Source organism: Phyllostomus discolor, chromosome 8, assembly GCF_004126475.2.
Source record: "Phyllostomus discolor isolate MPI-MPIP mPhyDis1 chromosome 8, mPhyDis1.pri.v3, whole genome shotgun sequence".
NCBI lineage: Eukaryota > Metazoa > Chordata > Mammalia > Chiroptera > Phyllostomidae > Phyllostomus > Phyllostomus discolor.
In genome coordinates, this window is record NC_040910.2 from 5,641,990 (window position 1) to 5,661,660 (window position 19,671).

The 19,671-nt window shown below is 38.1% G+C and overlaps 1 protein-coding gene across 1 annotated transcript; it reads left to right on the forward strand.

Annotated features, from left to right (window-relative positions):
• Nucleotides 1-1,063: 1,063 nt before the first annotated feature.
• SLC25A31 (solute carrier family 25 member 31) lies at nt 1,064-18,534 on the forward strand. Its single transcript, XM_028520579.2, has 6 exons — nt 1,064-1,307; nt 7,860-7,987; nt 8,793-8,910; nt 11,445-11,599; nt 13,528-13,653; nt 17,543-18,534. Exons 1-6 carry the CDS (start codon nt 1,064-1,066, stop codon nt 17,741-17,743), a joined length of 972 nt encoding a protein of 323 aa, XP_028376380.1. The 3' UTR covers nt 17,744-18,534.
• The last annotated feature ends 1,137 nt before the right edge of the window (nt 18,535-19,671 follow it).

Genomic DNA, 19,671 nt, shown 5'->3' on the forward strand with positions numbered 1-19,671 from the left:
CCACCCTCCATAAGGTAGTTATGTTTTTTGGGGGGCCCCCCTCCTATGTAAATCTAGTAATCCTTTCTTCAGATATTAAAGAGATTTCCAAAAAATATCAAACAAGGCTATTCTCACATTTTTTGTTTTGATAATTTTTTAATTTTAAAATTATTTTTACTGTTAAGTACAGTTGTCTCCATTTTCCCCTACCACGATAAATTATTTTAAATGTGTGTTTTTAAATTAATAGTTTTAAATTATGTTTCAGTTACTGAAATGGGACATACCAATTTATGTAACACAAAAACGGAAGCTTCTTTGTGCTCTTAATTTTTAAGGGTGAAAAGGGGGGTCCTAAAATCGAAAAGTGTGTGAACCCCAGTTCTAGAACGGGTCACTGGTAATTCTTTACATTAGAATTCCCCAAGTTCAAGCATTAAAATTAAACGCTATTCCTCCGTCTTCTTTGATGGTGAATACGGACTGAGAAGCACCACGCTAGGTAAAATCACCAATTTCAATAAAACAAGGGAGAAAGAGGAACATGGTGAATTATGCTTTCTGGATGCAATCAGTAAAGCCGATGATGCTACGGGTAAACGTTTCTAAGAGAAAAATTCAGAGTAACCCTGGGAACAAATCTACACTCGGTTAATCCCACGTGGTTGGCAGACTTCTCTAGTTTGTACACTAACGATCACACGAAATAGCTCTGCCGGCTCCCTTTCTGCATCGACCCTGCTCAGACAGGTGCCTGCACGGGCTCTGCACGGGCTCTGCATCCGGCCGGCATGAAGGAAAAGCCAGAGCACTGAGCTACACGCACACACCCACACACCGAGGGGGTCGCAGCGTGCAGGAAGTCACGTGCGGGCAGTCACGTGGCCACCACCTGGTGGCGGGAGGCGGTTGGAAGCGCATGCGCAGCTTCGTGGCCCTCACGCGGGGCACTGACTTCCCGGCGTCCTCAGCGCCGCTTTCCCGCCAGGACGGCGCCGAAGCGGTTTGGTGCTTCCCTTCATAGTTCCTCCAGGCTCGTTTGAACCTGTGTCTGTAGGTTTTTCCCGGCCTGCGTGCCACCATGCAGTCGGACCCTCCGAAGAAGAAGTCGGAGAAGAAGGCGGAAAAGCAGCTCTTCGATGCCGCGTCCTTCGGGAAGGACCTGCTGGCCGGAGGCATCGCGGCGGCTGTGTCGAAGACCACGGTGGCGCCCATCGAGCGCGTGAAGCTGCTGCTGCAGGTGCAGGCATCGTCCAAGCAGATCAGCCCCGAGGCCCAGTACAAAGGCATGGTGGACTGCCTGGTGCGGATTCCCCGTGAGCAGGGTGCGTACCGGCGGCCGCCGCGCCGCCCTCTCCCTGGGGGTGCCGGGAGGGGACGGCTGCGGGAGCCTCGGCCGTGTCTGCCTGTGGGTGACGCGTTTGTTTCTCCACCTTTGAGAATTCAGTTGCCGGAACCAGTCCAGGGCCAAGGGGGCCTGCCCATGCCCTGGCCAGGTGCGGGGGAGGCCGCCACCTCCTCTTCGTCTAAATGTCTCCATCACAGCAGGATTTACGTCTCGGCGCCCCCGTGCCTCGCTCATAGGCAGTTGGGTGACTCGCAGGACTAGGTGTGATGCTGCTAGGCACTTTGCTGTGTTAACGAATGCTTAAGTTGCTTAAATACTTGTTGAAGTAATACAGTTGAGAAATATTCCGACGATGGGAGCTTTGGAGCCCCCCAGTACCCGGGTCCGTATTCAGTGGAAAGAGGCTCTGTTTCTTCTTGAGAACCGCTGCAGACCGGGGCTCAGCCCGAGGAGGCACACGCCTATGCACAAAGTTGAGCGGGGAGCAAAATAATAAAGGCACGTAGTATTTTATGGAGTATTTTTTTAATACAAGGTGAGCAAAATAAAATTTTGGAGAAAGACAAGATCAGTATTACCATTTTTTTTTTTTTTTTGGCACGGGGGGTTGGTGGCATTGGCTCAGACCCTGTCTTTATTTAAAATTTTGTTTTGTTGTTTATTGTGGAGGGTCCCCCCCCCATTACTACGGAAAGGTGTCGAGGGATAAATAGTGAAAGTGCTTTGTTACCCGCTGAGGGCTGTCCTGTTGCGGAATAGCTCCTAAGTTAGCTCAGTGGATACCGGGATAATTTATCAGAAGCTTTCTGTGACCCACCCATATAATTGGATTCGACTGGAAACTTGTATACCAACTTTGAAAAGGAAACGGGCCCTTTTGATTGTGTAACCTGATCAGGAAGGGAGGTGGCTTCAGCTCCAGTGCAGTCCTCTCTTCCACTCCTGACTCTGGGGCAGGTTACGCTCCCGTGAAAAAGGTGTCCCCACCTTAGCGAGGTGGTGGCAATGCTTCTTGATCTGCTGAGCGCGGTACTCGGGGTCCGAGGCAGGCTCCTAAGGCACCATCTAAACTGTGGATTTAAAATGCCTTCCAAGAGCTGAGCCCCGATACTCCGTAGTGGGTGGTTCGCATCTCCGCACCCCATTTATTCCATCCGAGTAAGCTGCTCATTTCCCCCAAGGTTTTCACAGGGAAAGTAGAAACTTCTCCCTCCTTGGTTTGTGTTCTAAGACCTCTTCAGAGAAGTAGGAGCTGCCTTATTATTAGCTACTCTGCTTTAACTACTTAGTCTGCTAAAGTTAAATATTCTGGTCAGGTTGTATGCTAATTTATTTTTATATTTTAAACGTTCCTTTTAATATTTAAAGCTAAATATATTCAATATGGCTTTTATTAATTGAGGTCATTCTGAATTGTTATTGCTCTTCCTGCTTTCTCTACCTTCAAAGATGAGGTGGTAACAGCAGAACTTTAAGATGTTTTCTATTCTTGTACACAGGGCCTTCTTATAAATACGGTATGACTAGGGTATATAGTCTATGCCCAGGGGTTAGTAGTTCACAACAGGGATTGTATTGCCATCTAGGGGCTTTATGGAAACTTGTGGGGAATGCTTTGTTTAGCACAAAGATAGAGGGGTGTCACCTTTAATTGCAATGATTTGAAAGGCAGAAGCCGGGGAGGCTAGACATCTCGCTGCTATACATGGCCACCCCTGCACAACAAAGACTTAACCTGCAGCCTGAAAGACTAAGGTCTCCCACTGGTCCTTCAGGCAGCAGTGAAGCCTGTGCATGATTATCTAAGCCTCGAACCTAACTCTGATTTACGCATAAACACGAACTCTCTGGGCATAGTCCTAGTAAGCATGGATTCCAGCAGTGCAGCCACCATCTAAGCAGAGGGAAGACTGCACTTTGTTTTGTTCATGATTTCACTGAGAGTTTGTTCTTCATTGTGAAAACTCCTGACAGCAACTCTGCTTGTGATACTGGATCACCACTTACATCATCTGCCTTTCTAACTGTTGAATTCATGATCATCGTACACATACATAAATATGTTTGTTAAGTGCTTTTTTCAAAATTCATTGTGTACCTTAAATATAATGACTCATATGAGTAGAAGCAAGCATCTATTACGTGTATAATGTATTCATCCCTCACCAATTTACTAGTTAAAATACATATTTTATTATAAATTCCTTTATTTTCTCTTTTGTAGAACAGTGAGGGCATTATATTGATTTTTTTTTTTAATTGGTGAAGAGGACACTGTCTTTGAATTATGTTCCTAGGTAGTAAAGTATTTACAATAGATACTTATATAGAGAGGAGATGAACCTGGTAGGGTTTAGAATCACCATGCTAGATCATTTTGGAATTTAGTATGCAGTCACATTCTGAGGTTGTTATTTTCTGCAGTTTACCCTTTTTCTCTTGTTTTTTGTTTGCTCTAATGTTGCTAACTTTTCCTTTCTTTGGGTAACATGGATGAGTCTGAAACTTGAACTCAGAAGGCACAATTAGATATTTTCTCACTGCTTTCTTACCTGTTCTTTTCTTTCTTTCCAGCCCAAGGATGAATCTCTTTATTCTTGCTCTGAAAATAGCTTTAAACATCTCTTTGGGTGTCTTTGATGCTTTTTATAAGCTTTCCTTGGATTATAAAAGCTTCTGGTTCTATTCTGACTAATGCTGTTTTTTAAAGATTTACTCCGTGCTCTAGTTGTTTTTTTGACCTTCCAACTTGTATGTGCACTTTTATTTAACGCTGCTTAAATCTTTATAACACATGTGATGCATATTTATTATTGAAAATTAGGAAATATAATAGAGAAGTAAAAAGTAAAAACAAATCACTGCTAAAATTACCACAGTTAACATCTTGGTGTCTGTGCTATGATTTTTCACTGAACAGAATATGCATATGTAAATATATTCTTAATTACAGCAATTGTTATATGTAGTATATTATAAAATAGCCTTTTAAAGATCTGAACTATGCAGCCTCATTTTTAATAGCCTACCAGGACTCCTCATTTAGAAGTTCCTGGGCACTATTTTTAATCTGAACTTCTCCAAACTTATTTTTTTGAAGGCTAGAGCAGTGAGGTTTTTATAAAAATCATGAAGATTATGTTTTGTGGTATGCAAATAAAATATTAGATATTCACTTTATTTAAATAAAACAGGAAAATAAACTTTACTGATATTTCATATGTGAATTCACACTGGCACTTATACTTGGGACAAACGTTAGTTACTTTTCACAGGACACTAAGGCATTCTGAAAAAGAAGTAGGAGTTAGTTACACAGTGTAGAGGGGATAACAGGCACTAATCCTCAATTATCATATAATAAACATTATAGTTTATGTTGGCTCAATTAGATGAATTTGTAGAGACAAGAAGACTATTTGAATAGTTATAAGGCTATTTGAAATACAGATTCATGTACACTATTCTTTTTTTTTAAGATCTTTCTTACTTCTAGAGAGAAGGGAAGGGAGGGGAAAAGAGAGGAAAAGAAACATCATGTGTGGTTGCCTCTCACACACCCCCAACTGGGCACCCTGCCTGCAACCCAGGCATGAGCCCTGACTGGGAATCAAACCTGGGACCCTTTGGTTCGTAGGCTCGTGTGCAGTCCACTGGGCCACACCAGCCAGAGCCATGTACACTATTCTTCAGAATTAACCTCGCCCTAAGGATACCTTGAGATAGTAGAACAAAAATGGCATGATTAGCAAGATATCTAAAAATATTGCTCAAATAAGTACTCATTTATGTTCTGAATCTTCTAACTGGAAGTTTTCCCCCAGTCCTTTATCTAAGTAGCCCTTTGTCATTCTTCATCTCTATTTTTGTTCTTAAGACCACCTGACATATTTATATAGTTCTTATGGTCACCTGACATTTATTTGTTCATTGTCTCTTTCCTTGGCCCCTTTCCTAAAATGTAAGGCCCGTATGACCCAGGACTCTGTTCCTGGTGCTATCCACAGCAGGTCTGCCATGCACTAGGTACCAAATAAAAGTTTTTTTAATGAAGAATCTTTATCTGATTTTTTTAAATTTCTATTTTGGGTATATCTTAAAAGTATACAAAATAAGGATAGTAGCAAAGGTATATAACTTTAAAATATATGTACACATATTTATGAGACATGCTAACTACATACTCATATATTTTCACTGATAGGCATTCTGTCTGAACATACTGGGGCCGGGGCCTGCTGGTCTAGAATATATATGCACCCAGCGCTCCCATTCTTGGCTGTAAGTTGACCAGTAAGTGGCCTGGTAATTTTTTCCTATTTTCTCACCAGTTCTGTTTTAATTTTTTCTCAGAACTAGGTTCAGAGTATGTGTTTTCTTGCTCTTAAATTTTGAAGAGGTTATTTTTTCTTAGCAGTTAAGTTAATAACTTAGCTATTATTAAAGATACCACAATTGCTATGTTTTTCTCTACCAGTGTTGTGATTATATGTTAGAAATCTGCCCTTTTATTCTGTATGACTAAAGAATCAAAATACTCCTGCATTTGCACCACTCTTGCTTTTCCCTTTTTTTTTTTTATTCTGACCAAAAAGAAAAAAAGACTACTGTTTTTATTGAGAATGGATTTTTATAGAGAGGCAGTAGAGATTTAATAGCTCTAGGTCTTCAGTCAGATCTGGAATCAAGTCCCAGCCTTTCCCTTACCTTGTGACCTTGAACCTTCTTTTTGTTTTTCTTATTAATTTATTGACTTGAAAGGGAGGGGAAGACAGAGAGAGAGAAACATCGATTGATTGTCCCTTATTCATGCATTCATTGGTTGCTTCTTATATGTGCCCTGCCCAGAGATGCAGCCTGCAGCCTTGGTGTATCTGGACAATGCTTTAAGCAACTGGACTACCAGCCCAGGGCCTGAACTGTTGTTTTTTGTTTTTTGTTTTAATCCTCACCTCAGGATATATTTATTGATTTTAGATAGTGAGAGGGAGGGAGGGAGGGAGGAGAGGAGGGAGGGAGGGAAGAAGAAAGAAACACATTGATGTGAAAGAGAAACACCAATTTGGTTAGCTCCCATACACACCCTGACTGCAACCGAGGTACGTACCCTGACTGGGGATCAAACCTACAACCTTCTTTGGTGAATGTGACGATGCTCTAATCAACTGAGCCACCAGGGCTGAATTGTTTTTACTTAACCTCTCTCAGCCTCAATTTCCTCATTTGTATGCTGCATACCTCATGATATGGTCATTGTGAGGGTTAAACAAGATAGTACCTATAAAATATTCAACCACGTGTCTGTTGCATAGTTAGTGCTCAGTACATTTTAACTCTTTAATCATCATGTGTGCACCCCTAAATCTACATACACATATTTCTAATGTTCATTTCTGATTCATTGTGTATCTGGGATAAACTTGTGTAGGAGAGGAAGAAGTTTTCATCTACCTTTCTAGGTTCTTTGGTTCTGATAATCAAATTAATAGAAGACAGATTAACAAGAGAAAAACAAATTTGATTGCTAGCGTACAGGCCTCTGTATGAATCTGAGAACCACAGGCAGTCAGACAGTTGAGGTTTATGGCTTTCTGAACTGAGAAGGTGGTAAAGGTCTGGGTCTTCTAGGAAGGAGGACAACTCATAGAAAGATGGGGAAAACAGGTGTTTTGTAAACAAATGTTTATCGTGCTGTGCTGAGACGATGGGGCACAGAAGGCACTTTGAACAAACAGGTCCTGCCCAGCTCCCCCTGGCTTACCGAACCCTACCCATCCTCTTTGTGGTTATCGTTGGTGATTGTTCTCTCCCTGGACCAAGCCCTCTCTCTGCATTATCCCTGGTAGTTAACGGGGAGGTTAAAAAACCACATACTTCCTGAATTTTCTGTTTCTTAAAAACAATCCAAATAATCTACACTCCAGAGATGCATTTTGGGGTGGCTAATTTTGCTCCTCTACACTTACTTGCATTACACACAGAGTAAACGTTTCAGATCTGAAGGAACTCATTTCTTCATGCTTAAAATGAAGAGACTGATAGTACCTACTTCATGGGTGATTGTGAGGATTAAGTGAATAAAAATCAGTTCTTCCGGAGTAGAGCTTTGGGATCAAACAGGGGACTTGATTCTAAGTCCTGGTTTGGCTGTTTGGTAACCATGTCCTTCGACAGCTTGCAAAGTTTTTAAAGTTTCAGTTTGTGCATGTATAAAATGGGTTCTATAGGAGAATCTACATCGTAAGCATAATATGATGACTAAATGAGATATACATATAAAGCCTTAGCCAGTGAGTGGCACATATCAAATGCTTAGTAAATGGTAGCTTTTGCCATTACATGTTAAATGCACTAGTAAAGACTGAATCAGGTGTAGGTACTGAGAAGGTTACTTCTTGGCTATTAAATACACTTTTTAATTGTCTTTGTGCAGCTGCTTTATATTCCACTTAGGATTCACCAAGATTATGGATTCCCCCCCCCCCCCACTAAATGTACTTACTTATATTTAGTATGTTTTCTTTCATAGGTTTCCTCAGTTTTTGGCGTGGCAATTTGGCAAATGTTATTCGGTATTTTCCAACACAAGCTCTAAATTTTGCTTTTAAGGACAAATACAAACAACTTTTCATGTCTGGAGTTAATAAAGAAAAACAGGCAAGTATATTTTAATATCTCTAAAAACTTTTAAGAAACAGTTGGATTCGTCTTACCTGTGACATTGGGAGGATGTGCTCAAGTGGCGGAAAAATAGTAATTTAAACATAGTAACTTAACATAGAATGTGTGTTAAGTTACATATGAAAACACTATTATGTTAACTTCTACACATTTCTCTAAACCTTTTAGCATAGTTTTAATAATTAAGGGGTCTTTTGTCTCAGTCAGTATTTCTCTGAATAAGTATTGTTGTAATGTTAATTATATTTCATAATCACTTTATTGCACTAGGAAAATTCAGCATTTTATCTCCTTTTGTTAAGCAAAAAAAAAGCCGTCAAGAGATATGTATTCTTACCTCTGAGGTAATTTATCCCCTGAAAAGTAAATTGTTTTCTTCTTGGTGACTAAGGACATATTTAGCTGAGATTAGAGTGCACAGCATATAACCTAAAGAGATGACTGTCTCATGTGGCCACTTTCACTGACTTGGGCTCCTTTCACTGGAGGTCATTAAAGTATTTTGGAATTTCAGCATGTCGTCATCTAAACTGCACCCCCTAGACTGCCTGGTGAGAAACAAAGGCACGGACACGCAGAGAAGTGTTGCGGGTGGTGTGGTGTGTGATAACTGCAGATGTGTACTACAGGAGAGCCGTTTGCAAAGCTGGCCTTTTAACCTCGAGAAAAATAAGACTTTTACACAATCAAGTTCTGTAGTTTATAACTGCTTTTTAATTTAATATGTTAATTTCATTCTGTAGTTTAATAACCACTTTTTAATTTAATTTTCATTTAATAGTTCTGGAGGTGGTTTTTGGCAAACCTGGTCTCTGGTGGAGCGGCGGGAGCCACATCCTTGTGCGTAGTGTATCCGCTAGATTTTGCCCGAACCCGACTAGGTGCCGATATTGGAAAAGGTATGGGATTTTCAGAAAGACTAACTCTTCCTTCTTTGTGTTGTGATCCGTGTGTTATTTATTGTAGTTATGCTGTAACAACAGTGTTCGTCACAGTCTAAAAATTTTATTCGTCACCAGTTGGTAGGGTCATGGGGCCTAAAGATGACCACTGTTTTCTTCTCCCTTCAGAGAGAGAAGGGGAAGGCCAGTGCTGTAGTAACAAACAAGCACAAAGGCCACTAACTTCATTCCATTTTATTCCTAGAGAGCCACCTCCTAGATCCCGCACACGCTTATTCCCTGCCTCAACTGCCACTCCCGTCTAGGTTCGACGTACAACTCACATCCTAGAGGTTGTCCTTCCCTCTGCTCTTGCTTATTTCATTTATTGTGTCCTCTTACCTTTTTGTCATACCTTTGTTTTGGTAGATTGTGATCTTTGGTGGTTTTCTGAGTTTTATGAGAATAGGACAATATAAATTGAGATCTTGCTTGTCTAAAAACATCTCTCTTTTACCCTCTTATCTTGGCCATATACAAAATTTGGGTTTAAAGTTAATTTCTTTCACAATTTTAAAGTAGTACTCTAGATTCTAGTCTCTAATATTGCTCTTAAGAAGTCCCTGTTACTGCTGATACTTCTGTACATGCCTTTTTTTCTCTTTAATCACTTTATATCCCTGATGATCTGACATTTCACAAGATGTATCTTTGTGTGAGTCTTCTACTCAGTGAGAGTAGAAGTAACTCAGTTGACCGCATTCAATCTGGAGGCTTGTGTTCAGTTCTAAGGATGGCAGAGGAGTTAAGTTGTGCATTTTGAACATTCAGATGCTACTTTGCTTTCACCACAAAAATAGTACTTCCTCTAATTTCTAAGTTTTTCTGAGGTTAGAGTCCAGTGGCTCACTTCTCAACAATACCTCTCTCTGCAAGAAAATAAGTTCTAACCTTGGGTGATGTGGCTCAGTTGGTTGGAGTGTCATCCCATAACCAAAGGACTATGGGTTTGATTCCCAGTCAGGGCATCTGGGTTGTGGGTTTGGTCCCTGGTCCAGACACATATGATTCCCAGTGTAGGCTTGTTTGGGAGGCAACCAGTTGATGATTCTCTCACATCAATGTTTCTGTCTCTCCCTTCCTCTCTCTCTAAAAAATAATGAAAAATGTCCTCAGGTGAGGATAAAAAGGACATTTAAAAAATAAAGAAAAAAAGCCCTAGCTGGTGTGGTTCAGTGGATTGAGTGCCAGCCTGCCAACCAAAAGTTCTCCAGTTCCATTCCCAGTTCAGGGTACTTGCCTGGGTTGCCGGCCAGGTTCCCAGCTGGAGGTATGCAAGAGGCAGCCTATTGGTGTATCTCTCACATACTGATGTTTATCTCCCCCTCTTTCTCCCTCCCTTCCCCTCTCTCTAAATATAAATAATAAAATCTTAAAAAATAAAGAAAGTAAGTTTCACCTTTCTCTGCTTAGTGAGGTTCTACTTCATCTTTTTTCTATCTCACCAAAGTATGTGAATTTTATGCTCTGTCACATACTCTTCTTTACCTGTATGGCTTTAAACCTGTTTTATTTCTTTCATTTAATAGTATGTCCTAAGGGAGCAGAGATTCGTTAAATAAGTATTTCTTCGTTGCACACTGTGGGCCAGGCCCTGCCTCAGATACAAGATGTGTGTGTGTCTCACACATGTACGCACACCTCATGTGAAACATGGAGCTCGTGGCTTGTGTGCCTTCTAGTCTGTCTAGTAGGGGACACAGGTAATAAAACAATGAATAAAGGACAAAAATAGGCTGTCACTTAGCAATAAATCCATGAAGAAAAATTAAGAGAAAGGAATGACGTCAATTTTAAATAAGTGGTCAGAGAAAACACCTTAGAAAGGGCGGCGATAGGAGTTCTGTCCTACCTTAGCTGGCAGTCCAGATTTCCTTGTTACTGCCAAGAGAGTGAAAATAACTCATGCATCTTGCTTTAAGTTCAGTACCTTTGTCTTCTCTCAGAATTGGGAGAATTTAGTTTGTTTTGAAAGATTGTATTCTACATATAATGTTTTTAAAACATTGTCAAAGAGTTTAAATCAAGGGACAATAAAAACAAAACCATAAACAGTTGAAAAATACAACACCCCATCTAAAATGTTACTGATTTGAAGGTACTAGTTTATAGCATTTTCTTTTTGCTTCATCTGTCTTTATGCTCTTTAAATAAAACTAGTCACAGAGTTTTTCATTCCTAAAGAAAAACAAAAATTTCTACATCCCTAGTAACTGTGTTTCCAGTAAATTCTGGTAATTTTATTGAAATGTTTTAAGCCAATCATATTGCTTGAATTAGATTGCTTTTATAAGAGATTAATATTTTAAAAAATTTTAAGATACTACTTAAAACCATAACTACTTTTTACTGAATGGGAGGATTTTGATGTGTGTTTGTTTTGCTAGAAATGTTTCTAAGTGGCAATTCCAAGTACTTTAAATCTGTAAAATGTTTAAAGTGTTTATCTGATATATAGTGCTGCTAATAAATTTCAAATGGCTTTATTTTAGGTCCCAACGAGCGACAATTCAAGGGCTTAGGTGACTGTATTATGAAAATAGCAAAGTCGGATGGAATTGTTGGCTTGTACCAAGGATTTGGTGTTTCAGTGCAGGGCATCATTGTGTACCGAGCCTCTTATTTTGGAGCTTATGACACAGTTAAGGTAATTTGGGTCTTTAATTAGTATATACTAAACAAATGGTTTATTTCTTTTTATTGTTCTAATTAATAACATGTTCAACAGATGTATCTACTTTTAATTATATAAATCAAAATAAATGATGGAGTAAGAGACATTATAGAATTCTGTTTAATCACAACCTTGCCATAACCTAATCAATTACAACTCTACTGTGAATCTGACTATAGATATAAAGCATAAATTTAAACGTTAAGTTTTTGTGCTTTTTGCACTGCAAGACTATTATACATCACATTGCAAATATGAAACATTATATATTTAGTCAAAATCTTTGATCTATAGAAAACCTCCTGACAGAATTTTCTGATTTTGCATTTACTTTATCATCACTTTTATTTTTTACATACAAATAAGTTTACTCTCATCACTCTTTGGAAAGAAGCAAGGCTAATTAGTTAGTTAAATGTAATAAATAGTACTATAGCTCAGTTGTCTATTGTATATCATTAGATCCTTTGCTGTATTCTCCAGACTGTTTTAGAAACTTGCCTTTTCATTTCAGATTTTCATAGCATTTTCAAAAGGCAGGAAAGAGAAAGATTATAATAATGGCTATCATTATTTGAGCTATTACTTAGTTCTAGGAGCTTTGTTAATTCTTTACCTCCTCATAGTGTTCTAGGATAGGGGGTTCTCTCTTTAGGATTTTATTTATTTGTCTTCAGAGATAGGGTAAGGGAGGGAGACACATAGGGAGAGAAACATCGGTGCTTGAGAGATGTGTGTGAGAAACATCTATCAGCTCCCTCACACACACCCCCAATAGCGGATCTGGCCTGCAACCCAGGAGTGTGCCCTGACTGGGAATCAAACCAGCGACTGTTTGGTTCTCAGGTCAGCACTCAATCCACTGAGCCACACCAGCCAGGGCTAGGATAGCTTTTAATATCCCCATTTTAAACATAACTAATCTAGCCCTGGCTGGTGTGGCTCAGTGGGTTGAGCGATGGCCTGTGAACTGAAAGGTCACTGGTTCATATCCCTGTCAGGGCACATGCCTGGGTTGTGGGCCAGGTCCCCAGTTGTGGGTGTACAAGAGGCAACTCATCGATGTATGTCTCTCACATGATGTTTTTCTCCCTCTCCTTCCCTTACCCTCTCTCTAAAGAGAAATAAATAAAATCTTAAACCAATAAACATAACTAATCTAGAAGTGGTCAGGTAATTTAAGTGGCAAGCAAAAACCTCATGCTCTTAATCACTATATAATAATGCTTCCAGAGTGAAACAGTAAAATTATTATCAGTATTATTTACTGAATAGGATTAAAAGTGGATGGAAATTTTACAATAGTTTTATAAATCATCTTGACATTCCATCAGATGTAGTTGAATGTCATTTTTATTGTGGTCTGGAAATAACTTAGAGTTTGTAGTGTATTTTTTCTTATGTATATTTACTTAATCACTGAAACATTTATATGTGTTCTCCTTCTTTTCTCTATTACTACATGTAGCAGTTGTGAAATTTAGGAATGTTTCTTCATTGAGTTAGAGCTTCAAAGCTGTTTGTCAAATAAAATACCATCTGTTGATGATAACAGCAGGCATTATTTCATTTCTTTCAAATCTGTGAAGAGCCATGGAAGAACTTTTTTGGTCACTGGCTGCTATCTTCCTAGTTTTCAGTGCCAGTAGTGACGGATCAATTAAATACAAAATATGCTTTTCTTTTTCATATGTTTTTAAAGTATAGTCATGTATGACATTCTCCTTTCTTACTGATCTGCTAATATTTTAATTTTTCCACATTAAATCCAACTGTTTTTAATTGCACTTTTAAGTATAATTGAGCCCTCTTTCATATATTCCTTAGAATTATTCTTTGACGTAAGGATTTAAGATATTTCAGAAATTTAGATGGTTACTTTATACATTGTTCTTTTATAGGGCTTATTACCCAAACCAAAGGAAACCCCATTTCTTGTCTCCTTTTTCATTGCTCAAGTTGTGACTACATGCTCTGGAATACTCTCTTACCCCTTTGACACAGTTAGAAGGCGTATGATGATGCAGGTATTTTATATTATTATTTCAAAGTCTGAGTTTTCCACTGTCTCTGATATTCAGTTACAACTTATTTAAATTTTAGAGAAATTTTGACCAAAAGGCATAGGTCATTTTCTAATTGTTTATGCTATAAGAGTTGGTCCCGCTTTTTCTCCCTTTTCCCACCTCACCCAATCCCACCCTTTCCTCTCCCTCAGTCAGTCCCCGTGTCGTTGTCCCTGTTTGTGGGTCATGCATGAATGTTCTTGGTTAGTCCCTTCACTGTTTTTCACCTACCGCCCCGCCATCGGCAGCTGCCAGTCTGTTCCATATATGTGCTTCTGTTTCTATTTTGTTCATTGGTTTACTGTGTTCATTAGATTTCATATTTAAGTGAGATCATGTGGTATTTGTCTTTCACTGACTGGCTTATTTCACTTAGCATAATATTCTCCAGGTCCATCCATGCGGTCGCAAAAGGTAAGAGTTCCTTCTTTTCACTCTTGTGTAGTATTCCATATGTTCATAGCAGCGCTATTTATAATAGCTGAGATCTGGAAACAGCCTGAGTGCCCATCAGTAGATGAGTGGACAAAAAGTTGTGGCACATTTATTTTTATTATTTGTTTTTATAGAGAGGGTAAGGGAGGGAGAAAGAGAGGGAGAGAAACATTGATGTGTGAGAGAAACATCAATCAGTTGCCTCTTGCACATGCCCCAACCAGGGACCAGGTCCACGACCCAGGTGTGTGCTCTAACTGGGAATTGAACCAGTCGAACTGGCAACCTTTCACTTTGCGGGCTTACACTGCGGGCTTACACTCAGCCAACCAAGCCATGCTGATCAGGGCACTGTGGTACATTTACACAATGGAGTATTTTAAAATAAATGCATGCTGTGTTGTTTTGTATTCTTCCCTATCGCTGAGCGCCCACCACCCAGCAAAGCTTTTTATTCTGCTACCAGAACAGAAGTGCTTTCCACTCCTGTGGCATAATTGTATGAAGGGTGTTGGGGGATTGTAGGGATGGGATGAGTATGTCTATCTTAACTGAATATCAGATCAAGTAGAATAAGCCCACTCACAAGCCACTGACACATATAATATCATTTGTTATAGTGTATTTTAATAAAAGTAAATAATTTTAACTTCAAAGATGAAGATTTATTTATAATGATCTATGTTCAAAGTATAAATCCCCAAGCCAAAATTTGATATATTCAATATGCATTGCTGTTACTTGTTATATTCATTCAACAAATATTTGACTGCGTAATCTATGCTAAGCTGTGGGGACACAAATAAAATAAGGCAGAACCTAAGTCATAGCGTAGCCCTGAAGGCATATAGTTAACTGTTTAAGTAGAAATGTGCATAGGTTCCCAGAATGCAACAGAGGAAGAGTGCCCAATTGCCTAAAGCAATCAGATGTGTCCTCTTGGAGAGGTAAATCTCAATAGGCTTTCTCTCCAGTGAGCAAAGTTTCTAAGAGTGAAAGAAAACCTAGCACAAGCAGGACTTGAAAAGTGTGGTTCAGTATACCCACATGATAGGTTTCATGAGGGCAAGTGAAAATAAGGAGGCCAGAAAGCTAGCCAAGTGCTGTATTGCTTACTGTGACAGATACTGTCCTAAGCACTTTACAGTTTGACTCATTTAATTCTCAAAACAGTGCTGTGAGGTGTAGTTACTATCATTATTCTTATTTTAGTCTACGAAATGGTCCTAGAAGAACCTCCTAGGCTACCCGGAAGGGTAAAACATATATAACCTATTACCATCCTTAAAGTTATACCATCGTCTTGGACCATGCTTAAAATTATTGCATTTAAATCTGTGTTTCCTCTTGATCTATATCTAGTTCTAGTTTAATACATTGAAACTTTTTAAAATGGAAATTAATTTGCATATAGACTTTGGATTAGTAAATGATACTGTATCAATGTTAAGTTTTCTGATTTGGATAACTGTACTTCAGGTATGTTAGAAAATGTACATTGGAGTGTTTAAGGATAAGGGTCATAATATCTATAGTTTACTGTCAAAATAAGTGTATTTTAGTGTATTTAGTGTATTGCTAGGGCTGCCATAATGACGTACAACAGACCAGGCAGCTTAAACAACAGAAATTTATTTTCTATTTTCTTACACTCATGGAGGGTGAGCGTTCATGTCAAGGTGTCTGGCAGGGTTGCTCTCTTCTGAGGGCATGTCTCCTTGACTTGTGGACGGCCTCCTTCTCCCTATGTCTCTTATGGTCCGCTTTGTTTCTCTTCTTACAAGGATGCTGTATTGGATGAGGACTGACCCTAATGAACTCATTTGACCTTAATTACATTTATAAAGACCCTATCTCTAAATATAGTCACATTCTGAGGCATACTGGGGATGTAGACTTCAGTATATGAATTTTGTGGGGACACAATTCAGTAGACTTTTTTGCATTTTTGTTTTATATCCCACAAGTTTCTTAAATGCTGTTACCAACACTAATCTGTGTATACACTCTCAAGATTTCTTTTTAAACACACCCCTCTGGGTTTATGATCTGCAAAAAATACTAGGCTCACTACCCACCCTGTTTTTAACAATACTTAAATGCTTTATTTCCTTTTCTTGCATTTATGCACTAGCTGAGACCTCTGATACAGTGTTGTATTAAAGAAGTAATAACTAGCAATCTTTCTTATTTCTAATCTTACAGAAGTGCCTTCAGCATTACATGATTTAATGTTACCTCTGGGTTTTTTGTAATTATCTGTTGTCAAGCTATGGCTCTTCCTGTCTGGTTTTGGGTTATAACAGTTATTAATTATGAATGGCAGTCATGTTTTTTATATCGAGATGATCATATCATTTTTCTCTTTTAATTCGTTAATGTCTATATTTCATTAGTCTATTTTCCAGAGCCAAACCAACCTTATACGCCAGGAATGATCCAGTTTGGTCACGATGCAGGGTATTTGGTGCCCCTTACTGGGTTGGATTGGCGAATTTCTGTTCAGGATTTCGGCGTTTGTGTTTCACTGGCATTGGCTTGGAATTTTTCCTTCTTGTACTGTCCTTATCTAATTTGGTATCAAGGCTATGTAAGCTTCATAAAATACGCTGGGGACTCTTCCTAATTTTCTCTTCTCTAGGATAATTTATGTAAGATGAGAATTAAATGTTTATTGGATGGCCCTGACCGGCATGGCTCGGTTGGTTGGGCATCATTCCACAAAGCTCAAGTTTGCCAGTTCAGTCCCTGTCTGGGCACATGCCTGGGTTGCAACTGATTGATGTTTCTCTCTCACATCATATTCCCTTCTCTTTTTCCCTCTCTTACCTTCTCTCTAAAAATAAATAAATGAAATCTTTTAAAAAATGTTTACTGAAGGTGTAGTAGACTGGTACATATAAAGCCATCGGGACAGGTGGTTTTCTTTATGGGAACATTTTCAACAACTGATGGAGTATCTTTAATTCATTTATTATCCCAAATGGAATTTAGTCTGTTGATAAATTATAAGGAAATTACCACTCAGGCAGCATCTTAAAAATTTAGTTGAATATTATGGTTATTATTAGGTTTTAAGTATTTAAATGTTTTTCTTAATGTCCAAACATTTTTCTAGGTATCTTTTTTTACTATTGATTTAGCACTTAATTGCATTGTGAGGAGAGGAGAAATCATGGTATATGATGCCATCTTTTGAAATTTAAGCCTAGTATCTAGCCAGTTTTCAAGTGTATTTGTGAAATGTGAATGATCTCCAGCGACTACTAGACGTACAATGTTCGATGCATGCTCATTGACCCAACATACGTACTCAACACAGTGTTATTTTTATGTGTCTTTAGTGCTGAGTAAAACCTATCTTAACATAAAAGCCATTAAGATGATGAGAAACTGTTTGTCTTTCTTTATATAGAGTGGTGAGGCTGAACGGCAATATAAAGGAACTTTAGACTGCTTTGTGAAGATATACCAACATGAAGGAGTCAATGCATTTTTTCGTGGCGCCTTCTCCAACATCCTTCGTGGTACAGGGGGTGCTTTAGTGTTGGTGTTATATGATAAAATTAAAGAATTCCTTAGTCTTGGTAGTGGAGGTAGTTCATCAGGAGATTAAACTGAGAAATGGATATATTTAACTTGTTGAACATACAAATTACATAGCTGCCTTTTGTATAAATTCTGATAGTTTGTTATCACTGTTTTTTAAGTGGTAATTCTGCAATAAAGTATATGCTTTTTCAAAGATTTAAATTCTAAAAATCCTATAAATGTGTGTTTCCTTCCCACTTACACTCAAACTCACTTTAATGAGACATGTTACTTGTAATTAGTATATGTTATTTTTATTAGTTTAAAATCCTTATGTTTGTGATGAAAAATTAAAGTGTATAATGTTAAAATATAAGACATGAAAGTTCTTTTAAAATGCTATTCTTCTAATATTGTCTTCCCATCTTTTAAAATCATATAATGTGACAAATATTTCTTAAAAACTGATTGAAAGATGTCATCATTATATCCGTGGGCATAAGTAAGCTTTCTTCAACATCTTTAAGACAGCTCAGTTTATTACTAAGTATAATGTTTCTGGTATTATAAAGCTTTTAAGAAACACAGGTTCTAGATCTCATAAAACACTGATAATGACTGTAATGACACTGTAAACCTGTTGCTGGGAATTAAAAGCTATAAAATGTCATATCTGCTAACTTTTATTTTTAAAATGAATAGACTCTTGCTAATGTGAATATATCTTGGAACAAAAAAAGTCCCCTTGAAAATTAGTTTTTGTGTCTTGTATTGATAATAAAGGAAGTTTAAAAGTTAAATATGAGCTTTTTTTCTTGATTCTAACTTTATTTAATAAGCATAGAGGAACAAATGTTGTGTCAGAATTGGGAACTGGCTTAAAGACAGAAAACAGGCTTCCAAGATCTGGTACAGGAGCTTGTTTTGTTTTTTCAGAAATGTTGTTGAAGATAGTACATTTAAAATCCCCAAGATTTTAAAGTTTTGGTGGGTAGAGGAATGTTAAGCTAGTGGGGATAAACTACATAAAGATTTTGTGGGCTTATGAGTGGACAAAAATGGGTTGAGTAAACTTCTTGGTGCATAGGAGCAAAGTATGTTTCAAAGAAAATAATCAAAACTAGACTTTAATATACAGGGTGGAGCAACCAAATCAAATACTAGGAATAGTTACCCATATAAAGATTAACTAAAAAAGTATGAAAGTTTTACATTTCTACAGTGACATGCAGAGAGGAAAGAAGTCTTTGAAATCCTGAATGGCATAGGTAAAGACAAACAGGAATTTACTAAATCACTAGCCAAAAGCCTATTCTGTGAAGCCTGGAAGATACATAGATATGATCAAAAAAAAAATGTTACTTAGTATCCTGGACTAATCCAAAACTGTGTTATGACTTATGGTGAGCAAAATAATAATGGAGGTTACATAAGGAAATAATGTTTAAATGTTAACACAAATGTTTGAAAAATGCATAGCTAAAGAATATTTAAATTTGTACATTTTTTGTGTGTTAAATTACTAATGCTGCATCTTCTTGGATAGGATTTTTTAATTTCCTATCCTAAAACTGTATCCCAAATAATGCCAAAAAATTCATTCTTAGAGCTTCATTCTTTTAGTTTATCTTTACTTAATTCATTAAAATACATCCTCTATAAAAAGATAACCTTTTAAATTTATAGTCATTTATACTTACTGAAACTACCTTTATTTTGCTGAATTTCACATTGTTTTCTCACAGCAGGTTTTGCTAGAGAGAGAGTCAAAACAAAACAAACAAAAATTATGTACTAGGAGGCCAGAAGCTCCTGAAGACATTTTTACTATTTTATATTTCTACTCTGGATCCATTCTTTACAGCACAGGTGGCAAACACAAGGCCCATGGGCTCAATCCAGCCCTCCACCTTGTTTTCTCCGGCCCAGCACCTTGTTTCTACCTGGTGGCAGCACCAAGCTCTCGCTTAACTGTTAAGGAGTAGTTACATAATTTTAAAGTCCTAAAATTCC